Source organism: Ursus arctos, unplaced genomic scaffold (assembly GCF_023065955.2).
Source record: "Ursus arctos isolate Adak ecotype North America unplaced genomic scaffold, UrsArc2.0 scaffold_22, whole genome shotgun sequence".
In the NCBI taxonomy this organism is placed as follows: Eukaryota; Metazoa; Chordata; class Mammalia; order Carnivora; family Ursidae; genus Ursus; species Ursus arctos.
The window spans coordinates 9,954,598-9,968,642 of record NW_026622897.1 but is presented as its reverse complement, the minus strand read 5'-3'; the positions used below and the strand labels follow the sequence as shown (position 1 = coordinate 9,968,642).

At 36.7% G+C, this 14,045-nt stretch overlaps 1 protein-coding gene across 1 annotated transcript in view; it reads left to right on the top strand.

Moving 5' to 3' along the window:
* The window catches only part of ZW10 (zw10 kinetochore protein), a 31,507-nt gene that overhangs the window by 9,873 nt on the left and 7,589 nt on the right, over positions 1–14,045 (top strand). Inside the window, exons 8-10 of the mRNA XM_026505728.4 lie at positions 8,144–8,307; positions 8,884–9,066; positions 12,751–12,989. Of these exons, the coding sequence (XP_026361513.1) occupies positions 8,144–8,307; positions 8,884–9,066; positions 12,751–12,989 (586 nt within the window). The remainder of the gene's footprint in view (positions 1–8,143; positions 8,308–8,883; positions 9,067–12,750; positions 12,990–14,045) is intronic.

The window sequence follows — 14,045 nt, the reverse complement described above, 5'->3', positions numbered from 1 at the left end:
TAAAGTTTTTCTGGGGTTTTAATACTGTTCTTTTGTTATTTGACTTTAAAAAAAATTTTTTTTTATTGGCTTATTTTGACTTACCTTCTTTATACTTTTCAGTTGTCTTACTGAATAGTCGAACGTTCTTGATGTAGAAAAAATAAAAAACTGCTGGTGTTGTTTGTATGCCTTCCTGGCAGTCATTTAGTTTATTTATATAAAATAATTTCTGTGTAAAGGAAGGAATTGGTTCTAGTTTTAACAGTAGCAGAGAAGAAAAAAAGTCTTCAGACTTATATAAACTGCAGAAATCCAAGGTAGTTTTCTTGTTCCTTCACTTAGGGAAATAATACATAGGTATAAACAAAGTATCCAAGGATTGGAAAGAACCAGAGATCTCTGATGCTTGAGTCTCCTCTCTAACACTCCCATCCATGGGTCACATAATCAGCCTGAGCATTGTTAGTGAGGGGGAGGTAACTTCCTTTTGATGCATTCTGTCCTGCCTCTGGGCAACTCTGAGTTTTACAGAGTTTTTGTTTGTTTGCTTGTTTTTTAAAAATCATGTCTCCTTTATCTATAGTAAATACTACTAGCAAAACCTCCATTTTGCAAATTAAATCTTCAAGATAGTTTAAAAAATTTGTTCGAAATACATTGCTCTGTAATGCCTGTTTTATTGATGCTATTTCTACTGTGTGTAGTATATAGAACATGTCTAATTCCTTTTACACATTATGGACTTTCAAATTCTTTACAATAGCTGTTACTTCCTCTGTATCTTACCACCAATATAAACGTCCTTAGATTTTTTTGAATGACGTAGTTTAAGTTCTTATTTTCATTGCTTTTCTGTGAATATATTCCATTTCTTCTATAGTCTTTTTTTTTTTTTTTTAAGATTTTATTTATTTGAGAGAGAGAGAGTGAGAACACGAGTGGGGGGGGCAGGGAGAGGGAAAAGCAGACTCCCTGCTGAGCACGGAGCCCCATATGGGGCTCCATCCCAGGACCCTGAGATCATGACCTGAGCCGAAGGCAGACGCTTAACCACCTGAGTCACCCAGGCACCCCTATTTCTTCTATAGTTTTATTAAAGTATGGTATTCAAAACAGAACAAAGTATTATAGGTATAGTGTGAACTAATTCAGAGTAGTTTGGGAGCACTCATGCCCTCATTCTCAGTTCCATGCTTCTGTGAGTATAGCCAAAGCCTTTTTATTTATTACACAGTTAACTCACTGAGCTTAATCTAAATGAAAATCCTATGTCACACTTAATGCAATGCAAACTGCTGCTCTCCCATCTTATACTTGACTTTTTGGAATTAACACTAATCTTTGTTAAATTTTACTTGATAACATTTTGCAGTGTTTACTGTCCTCTCCCCTTCATGTCGCATGCATAATTGATACCCATGCTTTCATGTAGTTTAATCTGAGTCAGTGATGATATTGTTGTCTGGGATAGGGTTACAGTCAGAGGGTGCTCTGGGGAGTTCTGGTACAGACAGACCTCTTTACAGTTTTACTTTGCTCCATTAAATTAATCAGTACTATACTTGTTGATCTATTTATAAGTTATCTTATATCTAGGATATTCAGAGCAGAAGACAGCTCATCTCTTTATGCATTTTAGGCTCTAGTTTCTCTTTTACCATTTATTCTTTTCCTTCTGGTTTAGAGATCACTGTCTTTGACAAAGAAGAGGATAACAGAACGAGTTCAGGAATTTTGTGTTCTCTTTGATATCCGTCAGTGTGCATTCATTCCGTTCCTTCATCTTCTTGATCTAAATATAACCTGAAATCATATTTTGAGTCCTTAGTTCTTTTTGGAATCCTCTATTTTCTCTGGATTTTAGTTATTCTGAAACTTCCTAAGGGCTTTTGCCCTTCCTTTTATGTTTGCCTTTGGTTATATGCTCTTCTTTTCACCTTTTAAATCTGTATTTTTCCTCAAAATTTTCTTTATTAGAAAGCATTGTTATACCAACAACAAAGGAGCTTTTATTTTTTTATATTTTATTTATTTAGTTTCATTTTAATTCCAGTATAGTTAACCTACAATGTTATATTAGTTTCAGGTGTTTAATCTATTTATTTTTTAAAAAAGCTTTTATTTATTTATTTGACAGAGAGAGAGAGTGTGTGCTCATGAGCAGGGGGAGGGGCAGAAGGAGAGGGAGAAGCAGGCTCCTGGCTGAGCAAGAAGCCCAGTGCAGGGCTTGATCCCAGGACCCTGGGATTGTGACCTGAGCTGAAGGCAGACGCTTAATCAACTGAGCCACCCAGGCATCCCTAACAAAGGAATTTTTAAAAGAGGAAAAAGAAAATTCGTTTGGAAAGAATTTGGCAAAATATATAAAAAGCCTTGATAGTAAGTTCAGATCCTTTGAACCAAGATTTCAACTTATAGAAGTCTGCCCTACAGAAAACTATGTATAACGATGTTCATCATAATGTTACTTATAATACTGAAATACTGGAAAGTAATGAAATTTTGAAGAATAGGGAATTAAGTAAATTATATAGCTATGTAATAGATCACTTTGCGTAATTATGTTATACTTTATTGTATTGAATTTTTAAAAAGTAATGATTGGTTTTAAAACTAATTGCTTCCAAAAAGCCAACAACGAGCATTCTATTAAAGGATTAAAAACTATTTCTATTAAAATCAGTTATAAGTTGGGAATGCATGCTACCATTAATATTCTTTGGTATTGTTTTAGGGGTTGTGCTAATGCAAAGAAGAGAAAATAAAATAAGTAGGAATATTAAAATAAAGAGAAGAAATTATCTTTATATATAAATGATATAATTGCATACCTAGGAAACCAAAAGACTCTACTACAACTTTTATAATTTATACTATTATAAATCATATTAAATTTATAATTTAATTTAAATTATATTTTATATTTATATTTAATGTAAATTTATCATATAAAAATTTAATTGTTTAGATACAGTATGAAGATATAAAAATCAGTAACATCTTTGTGCAGTAATAATATATTAAAATATAAAGATATTTATTATGCTAACAATCTATAAAATTCTTAAAGATAAGTTTAATAAGAAAGAAGAGGGGAGGACACATGTGAAGAAAACCACAAAACCTTGAAGCATGTAAAGTAAAACTTGAATAAAAGGAAGCTTTTGTGGATTAGAAGACAGTGTCATAAAATTGTCAGTTCATTCCAAATCAGTGTATAAATTTAATACATTTCCAATCAAATACCCATTGGATATGTTCAAACTCAATAAATTACTCTAAAGCTTACATCAAAAATAGATTTGGAGAATTGCCAATAAAGATTTAAGAAATGGGACAATTTAAAAATTAAAACTATGATCTTGGTACAAGGAAATCAGTGGAATGAGAAAGAGTGGAGCAGAAGTAGAGCCAGGATAAATGAGAACTTGATGTTTGATCAAAGTCACATTTCAGTTTAGTGGGACAGATAGTTCGTTTAGTAATGGTGCTAGCAAAATTGGCTGTCTGTGCGATAAAACAAAGTTAGATTCCTATTTCATACTTCATACCGAAGTAAATTCGAGATGAATTACAGCCCTCTGTGTGGAACAATGACAACAACAGAAATGTTAGAAGAAAATTTAGGAGATGTGAATAGTCTGAGGAAGCTCAGAATGCATAAAGGGAAGGACTGACAAATTTGACTACGTATAAATGTTAAGTTCTGCGTGGCAAACAATACTGTAAACAAAGTCAAAAGATAGGGAACTGGGAGAAAAGTCTTGTAAGATGTTTGACAAACAAGACGTTATTATAAGGACTTTTTTTCCAAAGGAAAAGAGAACACTAATAATAGAAAAATAGGAAAAAATTTTAACAGGCAATACATGGAGAGAAAGTGCAATTTGTTAATAACATAAAAATGTGTTGCTTAACCTCTCTAGTAGGGGAATGGAAATCACACCATCGCGGTGAACTTTCATCCTTAGGGCTAACATTAAAAGATCTGTGTGAGACACTTCTGGTAAGAAAGTGGAAAGGTAGTCTTCTTCACTGCTTTTTGTGAGTGCTTTGTAGAAAATAATATGGAGTTCTATAGTGTATGTAGAGTAAAATCTAAAATGTGCATCCCTTTGACCTAGGGATTCCACTTTTTAATCCTTTACTGAAGTGATACCAGTAGGTTATATGTGTGTGTGAGTAGTGTTGTATCCTTGCACACTGGACTGTGCACCATTTGAGGAATGGTTATAAAACTTATGTTTGAGCCATACTGTGGTACATTTTGCAGCTCTGGAAAAGAAATGAAGTAGAGCTGGATATATTGACTTAAGAGATGGCCATGATCTGTTTTTAAGTGATAAAAAAAAGTTCAATGTAAAATATATGGCATGAACCCGTTTTTATAAAAAAGAAAGCTGTCCCTTATATGAGTATTGTATTGGTTTGCTGGGGCCACCTTAACAAAATGCCATAGGCTGTGTGACTTAAGAGAAATGTATTTTCTCACAGTTTTGGCGGCTGGGAGTCCCAGATCAAGGTATTAGCAGATTTGTTTTCTCCTGAGCCCTCTCATTGCCTTGTGGACAGCCTTCTCACTGGTCTGTCCTCTGTAAGAGTGTATTCCTGGTGTTTCTTCTTCTTCTTATAAGGACACTAGTCATATTGGATTAGGACCCCTCCCTAGTGACCTCGTTTAACCTTTATTACCTCCTTTTTTTAAAGATTTTATTTATTTATTTGAAAGAGTGAGAGAGAGAGCATGAGCAGGGGGAAGGGAAGAAGCAGACTCCCCGCTGAGCAGGGAGCCCAACGTGGGGCTCCATCTCAGGACCCTGGGATCATGACCTGAGCTGAAGGCAGATGCTTAACGACTGAGCCACCCAGGCGCCCCCCCCCCCCTAATTACCTCTTTAAAGGCCAGGCACTATCTCCAAACCCAGTCACATTGGGGGTTAAGGCTTCAACGTATAAATTATGGGGGAGAGTGTACAATTCAGTCCAGATCAAGTAGGTGTGTATTTGGCAATTCATGTGTATGTATATATATATATTGCCTCTGTGTGTGTGTGTGTGTGTGTGTGTGTGTGTGTGTAGTATGAATGTAAAGGAAGAAGAATACAAACCAAACTCATTGCATTGGTCACTTGGGCATGGAGAGAGAAGCTTGTGGGTATGGAGAGGGAAATTTTTGGCTTTTTGTTTATTTCTTTACAAATCTTAGTGGTTTGGGACTTGTCATAACAAGCAAGTTTTGCTTTTGCCATGAATGATTTTCTAGGAAATATCAATTACAGATTTTTATCAAGGAGCAGAAACTCTGAACATACAAATGATTGTAAAAGAAATTTGAAAAGTTGTTAAAGACTTACCGCTAAAAAGGTCACCATCAGGCACAGAAAGTTTATAGTTAAATTCTGTGTATACTTCAAATTATAGATAATCCCAGTGTTAATCAGACTCTTTGGATCAGTAGAAACAAAGATGAACATGTCCTACTTAAGTTTTTAAAAACCAACATAGGGGCACCTGGGTGGCTCAGTCAGTTAAGTGTCTGCGTTTGGCTCAGGTCACGATCTCAGGGTCCTGGGATCCAGCCCCTTGTCAGGCTCCCTGGGAGCCTGCTTCTCCCTCTCCCTCTGCCCACCCTCTCCCGCTTATGCTCTCTCTCACACACTCTCTCTCAAATAAATAAAATCTTAAAAAAAAATAAAAATAAAAACCAGCCTAAACTTAATACCAAAATGTAATAATGATAGCTTACAGACAGAGAAAATACTGTAGAACAATTTTACCTTTGGCTTATAAATGCTAACATTTACAAAATATAGTAATTTAAATCCAACAGTACCTTTAAAAAGGAGACATTGTTTATTCTAGGAATACAGAGGTGTTTAGCATAAGAAAGCTATCAACCAGTTTATTATGTCAGTATATTAAAAGGGGTTACATCATTAGATATGGAAAACATTGACAAAATTCAGTACCCTTTCTTAATAGAAAACTAAAATAAGAATAGAGTACTTTTTAATAGTATGGTGAAAGGTTTATGGTATTAGCTGAAAATGTCTCTTAGTATTGTTTACTTTATTATCTTTTAAAAAACAGGTTTTTTTGTTTTGCTCTGTGTTAGTAAATGGCAGCTGCCATTTATTGTGAAATTTGTGACATATTTTCTTCTGGTCTCTCTTTTTTTCCTTTACTGTCCCCATGATTCTCCTTGCTTTTGCATCTTCACTTAATTCTGCATCAGTAGTGTACCTTGTCCATAGTTATTTTTCTTAAACTTAGAAAAATAATTATATCGTAATTAAGGTATTTCAATTTAATTGCCGTTTACAGTTTATATAGGTACCATTGTAGCTTGTGCTGTATGCATAAATATTCAAGTAAATGCATTACAGTGTTATATTGATGCATAGAAAACAAATAATTCGAATGGAATGAATCTGTTTACACTCACAGGATTGGTGATGTGTTCGTGGGACGTACTGGAAATGATAGGTGTGCCTGACATATGAGCAGTACAGACAGCATAATTGCTTACGCGGTACAGTGGTTCAAGTGACATTGAAGTCTTTTTGAAACAACAAAGTTGTTGTGCTTAACAGAAGACTACTTTACCCTACTTCCCTTTTTTTCTTTTACTTAAAAATTTTTATTCAGTGGGTGCCTGGGTGGCTCAGTTGGTTAAGTGTCTGCTTTCGGCTCGGGTCATGATCCCAGGGTCCTGGGATCGAGTCTTGCATTGGGTTCCCTGCTCAAGGGGAGCCCGTTTCTCCCTTTCCTCCTCCCTCTGTGTGCTCTCTCGGGTAAATAAATAAAATCTTAAAAAAAATTTTTTTATTCAAAAAATATGCAGTGGTCCCATGTACCCTTCCGCTGTTTTCCTCAGTGTTAACATCTCGTGTACCCATAGTGCAATATCAAACCCAGCAAACTGACGATAGTCCAATTCACAGAGCTTACTCAGATTTCACTGGTTTTACCTGCAGTCGTGTGTGTGTGTGTGTGTGTGTGTGTGTGTGTGTGTGTGTGTGTAGTTCTGTGTAGTTTTATAGTAGATCCATGTAGCACCACCTTAAGCAAGATATGGAACTATTCTAGTACCACAAGCTGCTCTGTGCTACCTCTTTATAATCACACAGCCTTGCTTCCATTTTTTAAAAGATTTTGTTTATTTGTTTGTTTGTTTAGAGAGAGAGCGTGGCAGAGGGGGCAGAGGGAGAGGGAGAGAGATGCAGAGCTCCATCTCACAACCCTGAGATCGTGACCTGAGTGGAAATCAAAAGTTGATGCTTAACCGACTGAGCCACTCAGGTGCCCCCCCGCCCCCCGTTTCCATTTTTAAATTGAAATTGATTAAAAATTTTAAAAATTCAGTTCCTCAGTCACACTAACCACATTTCAAGTGCTCAGCAGCAAAATGTGGCTGGCGGCTATGCAGGTCTAGACTTTAGACATTGTAAGGTTCTCAAGGCTCTGAGATAATATGCTTCACTTTGTTTTAAGGTTCTTAAAGGTCCTCCTTGGTCAATCAGGACTAGGTTAAAAATAGCTTATCTCTTTTATGGTTCCGTTTCCCTTTACATTGGTCACTGATTCTTAACTATTATTTATTAATTAATATTGTATTTTAAACAACTCCATTAAAATGTGTTGGGGTAAAAAACCACCATACGATATCCTATAGAGAGGCATTGAAGTATTCTGTTTGCTAGATTAGGTATTATGCTCTCATGTAAGGTGTTTATTGATATTTTACTTAGGATAAACACGCAGATCCTAGGCAGAGATGACAGAGAATGTTTATTCATTATTAAAAAACTGGGATTTTGTTCTAAATGAGTTTCAACTTGGTATTCAGAATTTCTGAATGCTTGTCACATAATTGGATCAGTAGATTAGCAGGTGATTACTGTATAATGTAGATGGCTTAAGACTTTATTGTTGTAAAGTACAGGCAGTAATACAGTGCAGACTCTTCAGTTGAGCAATGAAAATAAAGTAATAATTGTATGTCATACTTTGTCCCACGCAGGCACTTGAGATAGCTGTGGAATTATCCGTGCTGTTTTCTTCCCCATCCTAAAATTAAAGAATTTTAGAAAACTAGGGAACTTGAACATAATCTGAACTGTGAATGGCTTCTTGTTTAAAACTTTTTCTTTTGATTCAGATTTACCTCTTGATACTGACCTAGAAAATGAAAAAACATCTAAGATCGTATTGGCTGAGATGCTTGGTGACATGATCTGGGAGGACTTGTCTGAGTGCCTCATTAAAAACTGTTTGGTTTATTCTATCCCAACTAATAGCAGCAAATTACAGCAGTATGAAGAGGTGAGTGCAGAGATACCACAGAAGGCTGTGAGAAACTGTAGGTGCCTCTTGGTGTCTTTTGTTTTTCCTTGGAGACCTTTTGCTCTTTAGTGACATCTTTAAGGAAATTATTAATAGGGAGTGGAAGCAAATTCCCTATTACTTCATTTCTCTCCTTGCTTTCTACCTTTTGATTGGAAAGTATGTTTTCTTTTTAAGTATATTTTCGTTAGTGAGACAACTTTGAAAAACAATTGTTCTTTTATACTCGTATCAACTATAGTAGCTACTATGTGACATTTTACTTTTTTGCTTCTTTTTAGCATTTCCTTGAACATTAAAATAAGTGTAATTATTTTAGAGATCTTCGCACTTTTGCTGAGAATCAGAAGTTTATATTGAAGGTACTATTCCTAATGAACTTAGGGCTGGAAGAATGTCTAATACATGTATACCTGCTAACTGCTGGTCTGTTGTAAGACTGAAATGACACAGTTGGTCCTTGTTATTTTTTGTACCTTGGATATGAAAGTTCAATACTGGAAGGGACTATGTGTATATAATTCTTTTTTTTTTCCCTTTGTCTTTCTTTCTCAGATCATACAGTCCACTGAAGAATTTGAAAATGCCCTCAAGGAGATGAGGTTTTTAAAAGGAGATACTACCGATTTGCTGAAATATGCCCGTAACATCAATTCTCATTTTGCTAACAAGAAATGTCAGGATGTGATTGTGGCAGCTAGAAACCTAATGACCTCTGAAATTCATAACACTGTGAAGGTATTGGGGGTTATCATGTATTATGTTGTATTTAGGAAGCGATGTGCATTTTTGAGACAAATATGGTAGAGTGGAAGAGAGCATAACAGTTGCTGAGCCCACTGAGAGAAGTTGCTCATCTTCCAACGGTTAGTTCTCTCATCTTTCAGGTGGTCCTGATTTCTGCGTCTTTCCTAGGATACTGGGAGGCCCGGATGAGATAGGGCACATGAAAGTGTTGTGTACCTTGAAAAGCCCATGTAAATATCCTGTTGTTGGAATTAGACCGTATATCAACCTATGTAGATTTTTCTCAACTTCATTACTTGAGTTTTTTAGTACTCAATTTTGTGACAGATGTATGTTGGGCTTTGTTATGTCCAGAGATTATAGTCTGTTGTGAAAATGTTGACTTCATGTCTTAGGCTAACAGAGGCGCTAATTTTGAAGCCAAAGTCATAAACAAAAAAGATGTAATCTTTGTAGGGTATCTACAATTATCTGCGAAGTCAGTGGGCTCTTTAATTTGCGTGAAGAGTAATTTACTCCTTTGACCTTAGATAAGCTTGTATATTTTCTTTTCTGTTTTTTTTTCACATTTTACATATATAATATAATATTTGGTAAATGTAAGGTATACTTAGATTAAAGTAAAACATAGACTAAGTTAGTCCCTTACTAAGGTAATTCCTCAGCCATTTTTCTCCTGTCACAGTGATAGGGACTAGACTCTTCTTCCCTCTATCCCGTCTTTTGCTATCTTCCCTCTTCCTTGGGGGTACCTTGTAACTGTGTCCACTCAGCAAAATAGTTCATTAGCCCTTTGAGGTGCACAGATTTTAACACATTTTGAGGTATTTTGGATTGTTACGGAGCTGTAATCCACTCAGTACCAGCAGCTGTGCTGTGGAGTTTTATTTATTTTTACATAAATATTACTCGATTATGTAATTCTCCTGTACAAAATCTAGTGGCTTCCCGTCTCATTTAGAAAAAGACCCAGTAGCCTGACAGTAGCCCATAAGGCCTTGTAGGATTTGTCCCGCCATTGCCTCTCTGACCCCATCTCCTGTCGCATTCTTCTTCGGTTACTTTGCTGCAGACACGCTGGACTCATGCCGTTCCCTGGATTTGCTAGGCCCACTTGGTTGCAGAACCTTTGAGTCTCTTGTTCCCTTTGCTTGGAATGTTTTTACCACAGCTGACTTGTTTCCTTTCCTGGCAACTCTTTTAAAATTGGGACCTCCTCCTCTTCCTGCACCCTTTTCTCCCTGCTTTATTTTTCTTCGTATCTCTTATTAGCAACAAACATACCGTATAAATTATTTATTGTTTCTTTCTCTCTAGAAAATAAGCTCCATGTGGGCTTTTTTTTTTTCTCTTCGCCACCCTTTTGTCTACTGTTGTATCTGTAGCACCAAGAAAATATTGGTACACAGTACTGTGTATTTAGTGCTCAGTAAATATTTGGTAGAGAGTTAATATATGTCCCACTTTCCTGTCCCGTAACTCCTTGATGTAAATAGGATTGTTACTGGATTGCTCTGTGACCCTGGGCTAAATCTTTTAACCTTGTTGGACCTCATTTTCTTCTTCTGTAATGTGACAGAATTTTTTTTTTTTTTTTAAGATTTTATTTATTTATTCGACAGGATAGAGACAGCCAGCGAGAGAGGGAACACAAGCAGGGGGAGTGGGAGAGGAAGAAGCAGGCTCATAGCGGAGGAGCCCGATGTGGGGCTTGATCCCGTAATGCCGGGATCACGCCCTGAGCCGAAGGCAGACGTCCAACCGCTGTGCCACCCAGGCGCCCCTGTAATGTGACAGAATTGAACTAGATAATCTCTGAGCTCCCTACTCAGCTCGTTCTGACATTCTATAAGACTACATTTTCCTCAGGACTCAAACCCTAATAGTAGCTTTCTCTAGGTCAGGGTTTCTCCGTAGTGGCACTGTTGACATTTGGGACCAGGTAATTCTTTGCTGTTGGGGGCTCTTTTGTAGGATGCTTATCATATCTCCTAACCTTTACCCACTAGATGCCAGTAGCACCTCTCCCAGTTGTGACAACCAAAAATGTCTGCAGACATTGCCACATGTCCTCCAGAGGGCAAAATTATCCCTAGTTGAGAATCTACAGAGCCCCACTGGTCTAGATTTGATCCTGGTTCTTTCTCTTTGCATTTAGGCCCTGAGATTAGATCTTCTAAACTGCTCAACTTTGAAAAGATCCTCTTCCTTTTTCTAAAAGCCATTTTCAACTTAATTGCCTTTAATGGTTTTCATCTAAATTCTCTCTAAACAATTCTCTATATGTACCCACTATTTTCCATAAAGATCTAAAGCTACTTTTTGTTGGTGGTGGTTTTCTTTTGGCATTTTAACCTCACAGACGCCAGACTAGATCTTATATTCTTCCATCATGGGTTCCCCCACCTTCCTCAAGAAGTCACTTGATTGGGTCATGTATATTTTGGGCCCACTGTTTTTCAGACAAACATTAGCATTTTTTAATCATCTCTATAATTATATTTTTTGTTCTACTCTCTATCTTTGCCATAAATTTGACTGCTGGCTCCCAGACATTTGTATTCTCATTTAAACTTCTTAATAGCCCTTTGAAATAGATATTATTATACCATTTTGTCGATCAGGAAAGCAGATTTGATGACGTACACATTTTTATTAGACTTGGAGCTTTTTCCGTTAGAGACTTTGTAGAGAAGTCCGGCATGTGCAGAGCAGGACTGCTGCTCTTGCCCTGGAGCCCGCTGCTCCCACCTGCTTCATCTCTGGAAAACAAGGTTTGAAGACCATGATTGTAGTACAATTTCTTCATTTTACAATGAGAAAATTGAGGTCCAGAGAGGTTAAATGACTTTGTTAAAAGTCAGTATAAAAAATATCACTGATGTTTCCAGACTAACAGCCTAGTGTTCTTTCAGTTGGTTTTGATACCCAAGAATTTGCTTTGCTTTGCTTTTTTTTTTTTTTTTTTTTTTAAAGATTTTATTTATTTGACAGAGAGAGAGAGAGCACACATAAGCAGGGGGAGCAGCAGGCAAAGGGAGAAGCAGGCTCCTGGCTGAGCAAAGAGCCCAATGTGGGGCTCAATCCCAGGACTCTGGGATCATGACCTGAGCTGAAGGCAGATGCTTAACCGACTGAGCCACCCAGGAGCCCTGGAATTTTCATTCTGTATAAGTGTTAGGGAAGCTTTTTGGTTTTGGTTTGAAGTTTTGTTTTGTTGAGTGGAGGATTTGCTAGCTGAATGGGTTATTTCTTAGGCCAAGCCAACACATGTTGCTTGTGGGAAATAATTTGTTTAATGACAACAGAACACAAAATTATACTGGTCTGGAATAATTTAGTGGTCTAGTCTGAGAAAGATGATTTTGAAGGTCCTTTCATTTACCTGAAATCTTGGGCCAGTTTCACAGCTTTGCTCTTTCCATCAATATGAAGAGTACACAGAAGAAATGGAAGAATGGCACAGTAAAGGGGGTTCTTTATTTCTTATGACATGCTCTCACCCCAGTTTGAGCAGTCATTAAAATAATTTCCATATTTACTCAGATCTTTTGATCACTCTCAGAGCCACAACTTGATCATCATGGAGTCCACCAGTATCTTACTGCTGTCTGTGTGCTTGTATTTGAATTATTCTGAGGACAATACATATTCTGTTTTATGTTCGAATCTTAGATTACTCCTGATTCTAAGATAAGTGTGCCGGACTTAGCCCATCCTGAGAAGGATGAAAAGCTAGAAGTACAGAAAATGTGCACAACTCAGTACAACGAGGTGGTGAATTTAGAGCCTGAAAATACATTGGACCAACATTCCTTTTCTTTGCCCACGTGCCGCATCAGTGAATCTGTGAAGCAGTTAATGGAACTTGCCTATCAGACTTTGCTAGAGGCAACAACCAGCAGTGATCAGTGGTAAGAGTTCTGAAAATGGCAGTGATGTGGTTACATGCGTATCTAAGCATTTATTGAGAAAATTAGCTGGAAGTCTTTGGGTTTTCTTATCCCATTAGTTAGTACTTTTTTTTCCCTAGAAAAACAGTGCAGCACACAGATATATATCAGTAATTCACTTTTATTTTCAATAACATGTACTTCTTGCAGGGTGTATTAGAAATGGAAGCATGTGTATGGGTGAATGAATGGAGTTTCTTTGACATTAAAGTCGTTAATCACTTTTTTACAAGAAGCTCTTTTAATTTTTAATTTCTATTTTTTATATAATTTTTATATAATTTATATATGTTTTCTCATATGTTATATGAGAAAGCACATGTAAAGAACTTAGAATACTACCTGGAAAATGCTCAGTACTCAGATGTTTATTTTATTATTACTGGTGGCCATGGTAATAGTGGTCGTTATACCATCTGCTCCAGCCTGCCCTGGCCTTTTAGCTTAACATTCATTTTACCTTTTGAAATCCAGTCCCTAATATAATTAATTTCATTTTTGTTTTTAATGCAATAATAGTTGGTTGGAAGGCCAAAGGTAGAAGGAAAAGCATGGAATTTCTGAAGATCTGATTTTATCCTTTCAAGATGATTTCTCTAAATCTACACTGTATTCAGGGTACCTCCAACTCTAGTCCACATCCAATTCTGAATCACTCTTTGCTTCATGATCTCCTCTCCTACTCCTGGACAAAATTAAGGGGAAGATTGCAGGCTGGAGCCCAAGCTGTAGAACGGACTGACATAAACAGTTTGAATCTGTGGATGGAGGTTCTTTACTTCTCATCCCCAGAGGACAGAACAGTCCCAGTTAGGGCCTGACTCAACCACATTGCCTCACAGGTGGGCTTCCAGAGTTTTTGTTCTTATCTCCACATGCAGACAAACTCCTTTATTTTATTCTGCTCTAGAAAGAACATGTTTACCAGGATATTTCCATGACTGCAGTGAATTGTTGTGTTCACAAGTCCATCAGTTTTAAATATAAGTAAGAAGAAAAATACATGTAAAAAGTATA